The 8,862-nt window shown below is 43.2% G+C and overlaps 1 protein-coding gene across 1 annotated transcript; it reads left to right on the top strand.

Moving 5' to 3' along the window:
* The first annotated feature begins 1,394 nt into the window (after nt 1-1,394).
* slc3a2b (solute carrier family 3 member 2b) lies at nt 1,395-7,515 on the top strand. Its single transcript, XM_084743030.1, has 8 exons — nt 1,395-1,877; nt 2,672-2,862; nt 4,354-4,527; nt 4,764-4,861; nt 5,033-5,175; nt 5,920-6,235; nt 6,565-6,624; nt 7,073-7,515. Exons 1-8 carry the CDS (start codon nt 1,540-1,542, stop codon nt 7,418-7,420), a joined length of 1,668 nt encoding a protein of 555 aa, XP_084599156.1. The 5' UTR covers nt 1,395-1,539; the 3' UTR covers nt 7,421-7,515.
* Nucleotides 7,516-8,862: the final 1,347 nt, after the last annotated feature.

The following is an 8,862-nucleotide window of genomic DNA, read 5'->3' as shown; positions in this document are numbered from 1 at the left end:
TTATGTTGAATTGTTGTGTGAACAATCTTTGTCTTATTTTATATACGTTAAATATTTTTTCTTTTTAAAGACCAACTTCCGGTTTGGACTTCCGGTATGGAGTAGAGCTATGGCGGTGCCCTTGTCCGCCATCTTCCCTGTAGGCGGGTACTGTTGGATTTTTATGTTGAATTGTTGTGTGAACAATCCTTGTCTTGTTTTTGTCCCTATTCTACTAACTTCTGGACTCAAATGTCTTTAATAATTTGGGAATCTCATAAGGTTTTGATCACTATTACTGAAAATATGGTCTTATTCTTAAAGAGCATATTGCAGGTTATACTTTTTTACACATCTGCTGGGTAAATTTCACATCCAAAAAGCTAGATTTCTCCAGACTATGCCAAATGAAACTGTGTTTTGTGTGGAACTTAAATATTTTTATGACTCTCTCTGTAAAACATGTAGAAACAAGAAAGCTTTCAAGACATCCGGTTTTATGGAAAATATTATGGTACATATTACTAGATAAAATCTTTACTGTCTGATTTGTATCATACACTCCCTGTACTTCACTGTATGAATTATGTCATGTTGCTTGTATAGTGTCATATTTCCGTGTATTTTTTTTTTTAAAGACCAACTTCCGGTTTGGACTTCCGGTATGGAGTAGCGCTATGGCGGCGCCGTTGTCCGCCATCTTCCCTGCAGGCGGGTACGGGGGGGGGGGTAAAAGCACTAATTCCCATTGTTTACAGTAAGAAAACACGGGTGTCCGAATGTGGACAAGAGTAGCGCACAGCTAAAACATCGGCGATAGCGCACTTTTAGCGACTTTGGTCAAAACAAGGCTAAAGTAAATCTTTAAAACGTTATACTGCTAGAAAGGTAAGAAGTTAGACTTTCCTTTAACAGCATTATATTGCCTGAAAACATTACATGATCATTTATATTCGTAGTGAAAGAGAAATTTTAATAGACTGTTAGCAAGGTGTCCGGTTGTGGACACAGTTACGCTATTTTTTTTTTTTTACACCTGAACAATAATATGACAAATATTAACTTACCATGTGTTGTAGAGGATGATAATAATAATGATGATAATAATGACAATGATATTAACATCATGTAATTACAGGGATTTAAATTAGGGTTTCTGAGTATAGTATGCATGTATAAAATAGTAACAAGTGGAAAAAAAATTCTAATAAATTATCCCCAAATTTGGACAGATTGTTATTATTCTTATTGCAGGAGTTTTACTTGGAGCAGAGTATATACTGTGTGGTATTTCTATTTTTACTGTCGTGAAGGAATACGGAATACTGGCTGAGATGAGACAGAGTTTGTAGATAGTCAAATGCCATTATTCCGACGGCATTGAAAGCAGCACGAACTGCAGTGTTTCAGACAGACAGTCAGTCAGACAGTCAGTCAGACAGACAGTCAGTCAGACAGTCATCACGAACATCATCAGCCGGTTCAGCTCAACGCTGTGATTCTTTCGTTTATCTCGTCTTGATTAAATTTGCGGTAAATATCCGGTAAATCGTCGCCGGTATGAACACGGAGGAGACGAACGTAGATCTGCAGGATGCTCAGACCAAAGATGCGGCGCTACAGGATGCGGTGGATGCGGTAGATGCGGTGGATCCCGTTCAGGTGGCCGCGGATGCTGACGCGACGGAGGCCGATGTAAGCGAAGCGGACCTGGACCAGGAGGAGCAGGAGAAGCAGCCGATGACCGGAGGAGGAGAGCGGGCCGAGGACGCTCCGTCTGACGGGGCAGAGGCCGAGAAAAACGGCTCCGTGAAGCTGAAGATCCCCGAAGAGGCGGAGGAGGTGAAATTCACCGGACTGAACAAAGAGGAGCTGCTGAGGGTGGCGGGGACCCCGGGGTGAGGACCACAAACACACACACACACACACACACACACACACACACACACACACACGGTGCAGACTGAGGGTGTGTCTCTGCATTTTAATTCAGATCTCAGGCCACATACATTCTAGGAACATTTGTTTTGGTTCTGTAAATGTTTGTCACTTTAAGTAACATCAAGGAAACGGAACGTTTGCAGGAACGTTCTAACTTAAAACCCACAGTAATGTTCTGTTGTCAGTATGTTCTGGGAAGATGAATGTTCCTGTAAGATAACTAAAACATTTTTTCTTAACTTTCTCTAAATGTTAAATAGCAAGAATTTCCAACATATGATTAACATTACTGTTATGAGAACATAAGATTCTGGAAAGATTAGCTGAATGTCTAAATAAATGATATTTGTATTTCACTAATGTTCTCTGGATCTTTAAAGAGTAAGGTTACATTGTAGTTACGTTTCAGGAATGTTCTGGGAGCGTTTGCTGTTTGACTGACAGGGTGTGACTCTGCATTTTAAATCTGTTGGTTGGCCTGTGTAGCTAACGTTAGCAGCGGTTGGTCTGTGTAGCGGTTGTTCTTCCTGTAAATGTTTCTTTATTTTAGATATTTAGATGTTGACGGTATTTTAAAGGCAGAACTGTGATGTTGTTCCTGTTTTCTGATTTAAAGATAAAATAATGTTGAAATTAATATGAACTCTGATATAATCTGCAGATCAACAGAAGACGTAGACTCTGTGTACGATGTATTATAATGGTAACATTTGTTTGTTTGTTTTTCTGGTCCTCGTCCGTGTCTCGTCAGCTGGGTGCGGACCCGCTGGGCTCTGCTGGTGGTGTTCTGGCTTGGCTGGTTGGGGATGCTGGTCGGAGCCGTCCTCATCATCCTGCAGGCTCCCCGCTGCAGAGATCTACCCGCCACCAACTGGTGGAACAACGGGCCGCTCTACCAGATCGGAAACATCCAGGCCTTCACCGACGCCCGCAACCTGAAGGGTGACGACATCCAGCACTGGCACTCACACAGCATTCTGGGAGATTCTGTTGGAGAGTGTCACTGGATCTTAGCAAACATTATGGAACGTGTAGAATCAGGCATTAAAGTTACTATGGCTCAGGCTGTGTGACACTGCTGACTGCATGTACGCAGACCTCTTCCTCGTGTTTCCTCAGTGTTTTTTAAATGTTCAGCAGTCGATCCTCGTGTGTCTGAGAATGTGAACAGAAAAAAAATCAGTGAAAAAAATTCTACCTACCCTTCAACCAGTTGATTGATTATTTGGATTGAGGGAAGTAACTAAGTACAAAAACTTTGTTAGTAAACTTGAGTTTTCAGGTATCTGTATTTTACTTGATAATTTATTTTTCTACATCTGATCACAAATATCTGAACTTTCTCCTCCTCACATTTTCTAAACAGACTCATTACAGTGTTTCCTCTAGGGTTTTTTTCAGCAGCGGGGGCAGGGTTTTTTTTTTCTCTTCTTAGAGAAATATTTCAATAAACTCATCTGAAAAATGCAGTCAGTTGTTACATAATGGTGTGTAGATATTAACGTTAGCCTAATACTATCAATTAGTTTACTCACGTTAGCGACACTGAGTTGGCACCGGGCCAAATTAACTTAAACTACCGATAAGTTACGTAACGTTAGCTGGTCATCAACATATTGTGAACGTCTGTTTAACTTGTAAAATCTATGTCGAGTTATCTCAAGCTAATAACTTACGTCTACCTCTTCTCCGGCTGGTAATTCACTGCTTTATTGTTTATTTGTAATTCGGGAATTCACGCCTCTGACTCTGCCCTGTCGCCTCGGTGCTTGACGTGCTTGACGACCGCGCCCCCCAAACAACGCTAGCATCATGCAAATGAGCACGCGCAAGTATATTTCCATACTGAGCAAGATACTTATCTGCAGTTTACCTTAGTGCTCGCAAGTACCCGACAGGAGTCTGTTTTGAAGGTGGAGAGATGCGGCGGTGGTGTATTTGCGTCAACAATAAAAAAAAAAAAAAAAAGAAATTTGAAGGAGTGGCGGCTAGGATTTAGGAGTGGCGGGCCGCCACTCCTAAATGAATGTAGAGGAAACACTGCATTACTTTAGTTTTAATGACTCTAAAGTGAATTATTGATTATTGTTATTTTGCATCGTGCAAAAACGATGGAAAAGACAAAACAAGACAAGATAATGACAAAAAACAGGGTAAAAGACATAATGAGACAAAAAAAAGACAAAACCTAAGCGACATAACAACACTAAAAACTGTAAACATGTAATGAGACAAAAAAAAGCATACCAAGACAAAAAAGATGGACGGACAGAAGGACAAACAAGCTGAATCAGTTCTTCTACTTTTACCAGGGTCTTTTTTTCAGACACATATCTGTACTTGTTAACTTTTCCTAAAATATTGAACTGTTCCTTTAAGTGACGGAGTTTTCCTCCATGTCAGAGCTGACGTGTCCTTGTCTCCGTCCCTCAGGTGTGGAGCAGAAGGTGGACAGTCTGTCTCAGCTGAAGGTCAAAGGCGTGGTGGTCGGACCGATCCACGTCGCTCCGGCTGACGATCCCATGAACCTGAGGTTCGAGGAGGTTTCCCCCGATGCCGGAAACCTGGAGCAGTTTAAAGGCCTCGTCCGAGCCGCGCATAAGAAGGGTGAGGACGGATTTACCTGTGGACATGTCATATATCATGAAAAAATGTGGAGATGAGATATTGTTTAAACATGTCAGAGTAGGGCAATAAATCAATACTATATTATATCCTGACAGATTAATCAATAATTGTTACAGGAAAAACTAGGTGCAAATGTGGAGCGCACAGATGTACGTCCAATTTTTTTTCCTATTTTTCCATCTCATGTGTCCAGTTTGTGTCTCCTGTTTCTGCAGGTATTTCTGTGGTTCTGGATCTGACTCCAAACTATCAGGGATCATCTGGACCCTGGTTCTCTAACATCAGTGTGACCAGCGTAGCTGAGAGGCTGAAGGTGAACTCACTCTCAACATACAGTATATATACAGTTTATACAGCTGTAAGTATGCAGGACAGAGAGAGTGAGACCCCGGGTGGACAGGGAAGGGCTGACAAACACTGTGTGAGACAGCAGGGGGCGCTGTTGTTATTGTTGTTGTCTAACAGTCTCTCCGTCTCTCCTCAGCCCGCTCTGGTCTTCTGGATGAACGAAGGCGTGGACGGCGTGCAGTTGTCGGGCGTGGAGCGGGTCGCCGCCATGGTGCCGTCTCTGTGGACGGACATCAGAGCCATCGTGCAGAACAGGACGGAGCAGCGTCCCAACAACAGGTCAGAAACTGGGACTGGAACCGGTCCAGCTCATCCTGCAGCCTGCAAAGCTTTCAAGGGGAAACAACTCACTTCAACCACAGATCGTACATGAAACAGGATCACAGCTTCCTTCATATACAGTCTGTGCCTCCAACTCACTGTTTGGACTGCAGGACTCATTTTTGTGCACACAGTATGCATACAAAATCAAGAGAATTTTTCACATGGCCAAAAATGTAGGGTTTTATAAATCTGTTATGATAAACGCAGCTGTGTATTGTGGCCAGCTTGTTGCACTCAGAGGATTTTTATGGACAGATAAATCTGTGTATCGTCTGCATAATAGGGAAAATGAGATGTTATAATGAGGAATGACATAGCTAGTCCAAGAGTTGATCCCTGAGGTATGTCATAAATGAAACATGTATCCTGTTGCATAAACATGACCATGCAGAAGTCATTATTTCAGTATTTTAAACAAAGAGGCAAAAGAAGAACAATTAAACAAAATACTGTAATATGATCAGATTTGATCCTCTATGACTGTAAAGAGGAAATGCACAAAAATCTGTATAGTAATTTTTTAAAGCTCTGTTGTTTATTCAACGGTTTATATAAACTGACTGAGGACAGTAGAAAAGTGTCGGGCTTTAGTTGAAAACATTTGATGTGAAATTCAAAAACTTCACTCTAACCAGAAAATCTGAAAACACAAGCTGAGAATCTGGATTTGATGAAATAAAGGTCGGATGTGTTTCCCAGAGTCCTGATCGGCGTCACAGAGCGCTACTCGGCTGAGAACGTGTCCGCCCTCCTCTCCCACACCGGCGTCGACCTGCTGATCTCCAGGGTCCTCCGCCCCCGCGACCTGGACGCCACTGAGCGCGCTCAGTCTGTCCAGCTGTTGTACTCGAACCACAGCCAGACCAAGCTGGCCTGGAGCCTGGGGGGGCGGGCCGAGGGTCACCTGGCGTCGCTGGTGGGCCCGGCTCTGGTCAAACTGCACCAGCTGCTGCTGCTCACGCTGCCGGGGACGCCAGTCATCAACTACGGAGACGAGATCGGCCTGATGGACAAGGTGAGGACGTCGCCGTTCCTGTGGAGCCTCAGACAGATTTTATGTGTTAAGATTATTAAAAGTTCTGATCTGAAGAACTATAATCCCACCCTGAGCTCAGCTACAGTGTCACTGCTGATAGGAAGGAGAGGTTTCTAACTTTTACTAAAGTGAGATAAAAAGTAGACAGAAAAGTAGATGACAACCTCATTAACCCTGCAGCCTGAAATGAAGTACAATATAAAGTCACAGCCAGTGGAAATACTCAAGTAGTCCTCCCCTCAGGAGGTCATCATCCTTTACATCCTCTCCTCCTCACTCATCTTCACATTTTATCTTCTCTGTTAAAGGGCACCAAGTTTCCCAGGATGCTTTGGGACTCTGACGAGGAGCTGAATGGAACTCTGCAGGTAAACAGACACATCATCAACACAACATCGAGACACTGCATTTTACTCCGTGTCACTGCGTCTTACTGTGGGTTACTTAAAGTTTCTGCATGGTCAAACTTCTCGGAAAAACTACAGTAAAACATGAAAACACAGTGTACATAATAGAAACATTTGTAATGAGTAATACAAGTAGCAGTAATATAAGTACTACAGCAGAAGTACTGGCAGTAATCCTGGTAGTAGTAGCAGTAGTGAGTTTACCAGCAGCAGCAGTGACAGTAGTAGCAGTTATTGTAGTACTAGTACTAGCTGTACTGCAGTCATTGTAGTATTGTTAGTGTTAGAAATAGTAGTAGCAGTAGTTAGAATAGTAGTACTCGTACCAGCAGTGGTAGTAAGAGTTTAGATGCAGTATCAGGAGTATTTGTTGATGGGTGTGTAGTGATTGTGTCCTCTCTGTGTCCAGGAGGGGAGGGCCGAGCGTCTGTCCTATCGCAGTTTTTTCAGTGATCTGAGCAGCCTTCGTGGTAAAGAGCGCTCCCTGCTGTTCGGAGACTTCGTCCTCCTCTTTAACTCCTCCTCCTCCCTGGCGTACCTGCGGGTGTGGGATCAGAGCACGCGTTACCTGGCCGCCTTCAACTGGGCGGAGGAGGCGGCCCCGCTGCAGCTGAGCGGCGCGGCGCTGCCTCGGCAGGCCACGGTCGTCCTCAGCACCAACAGCAGCGTCCTGCCTGTGGACAGCAGCGTGGTCCTGACCGGCCTCCAGCTCGGCCCCGGACAGGCCGCGCTCCTCAAGTTTCCCTACGAGGGATAGAGTTTAGGTCAGTTCTCAGACATGACGATTAAAGCCTCAGTCAGACAGGGGGGACGTGGGAAATGTTGTTCACTGGACTCCTCACAAATTTAACTCATCACTGGTCTGGATGTTCAGCAGGTGCTGATGTGACAAGATAAACAGATATGGAGTAAAAACAGGTCTGAAAAATGATTAGAGTCCCTGAGCAGAGACAGTCTGACTGAGGCTTTATTCAAATAATCAAATAAATGTTTGATGGTGTTTCTTTGTCTCATGTTCCTTCACATTTATTATTAGTGATGAATATAAATCTGATCATGTGACCACACCTGTTCCCTCTTTATTGTGCACTCTGTGAAAACAAGAGAAAAATAAAAACAAAGGAAAAGCAGAATTCTGACTTCTTCTTCATGTGTGAGGTGTTTTTTTTTTACTGTCTAGATAAACTTTAGCTAAGAAACTTTATTCACAATTAGACATGCTGGGTCCCATCTTAAACCAACCGGCGCAAAGCCGTCACGTTGGTGGCACATGGCTTTGTTATCTTACACTGTCGCAGTTGCTATTTTTGCCATGTCTGCAAGATGGTAAATGAGCTTGCACCTGGTTTGTGTGGCTGTGGGCAGGACATCTGAAAATGAAGGCTGAATGAAAGTATGGACAGGCACATTTTCAAACTTGTGATTGGCATATCGGAGTAAAAACAACTTCCACCTTAGAGCGGCCAAAATTTGGTTGAGGTCTGTGGTGCAACAGGTCTGAATGCACAAGATAGGACGCAGTGTGTTTGACTGAAGCACACACTCACACAGTCACAAAACACCATCATTAATCCTAAACTTTGTTCACGTGTGTGCGTGTCTCTTATGATAATAATTCATCATGCACACAGACACAGCTGACTGATCTTTAACAGATCAGTCACATGACCACTGGAGCAGCTGGAGTGTTTGTGTCCGTGTGTTTATTGGCATCCAGGAAAAGGATTGATCAATTATTATGATCCATAACATACAGAATGAACCAGACGTTCTATCTGAGAATGGTGTTCATGTTGTTTGGTTCCTCCTGCAGGTTCAGTGAGTCACTCGTTCATCCAACTTCAAACGATTCTCCAGTTTATGAGGCTTTTGAGGAACCTGTCTTGATGTTCTGGAGGTTGATGGATCTTTAGTTTGCATCGTCTCAGCCTGGTGATGTGGACTGGACAGTTCACAGTTCGTCCTGCAGAGGGCAGCAGGTGCTCATAAAACCCCACTGAATCATCACAATACTGTACATACAGTACAGTCTGGCATTTCAAAGTTTAAAATGACAACAGGCCTCATCAATAAATCTTATTAGAGTTCATTCGAGCATAAATTAATGAAAACAAAGTTTTTTTTCTGTTTTTCCATGTCACCACCCTGATGTATGCATGTCCACAATACTTTTTTAAATGAGAAATAAATGCATTTAGT

This window comes from Lutjanus erythropterus, chromosome 18 (assembly GCF_056507025.1).
Source record: "Lutjanus erythropterus isolate fLutEry1 chromosome 18, fLutEry1.hap2, whole genome shotgun sequence".
In the NCBI taxonomy this organism is placed as follows: domain Eukaryota; kingdom Metazoa; phylum Chordata; class Actinopteri; order Lutjaniformes; family Lutjanidae; genus Lutjanus; species Lutjanus erythropterus.
The sequence above is the reverse complement of the archived record's forward strand: the minus strand, read 5'-3'. Positions and strand labels throughout refer to the sequence as shown.

What these genes read in the sequence shown, in the direction of transcription:
- slc3a2b (XM_084743030.1), top strand. Translation starts at nt 1,540, where the DNA reads ATGAACACGGAGGAGACGAACGTAGATCTGCAGGATGCTCAGACCAAA. An exon ending in GAGCAGCGTCCCAACAACAG is followed by an intron (nt 5,176 to 5,919) that starts GTCAGAAACTGG and finishes TGTGTTTCCCAG; the next exon opens with AGTCCTGATCGGCGTCACAG. An exon ending in AGATCGGCCTGATGGACAAG is followed by an intron (nt 6,236 to 6,564) that starts GTGAGGACGTCG and finishes TCTCTGTTAAAG; the next exon opens with GGCACCAAGTTTCCCAGGAT.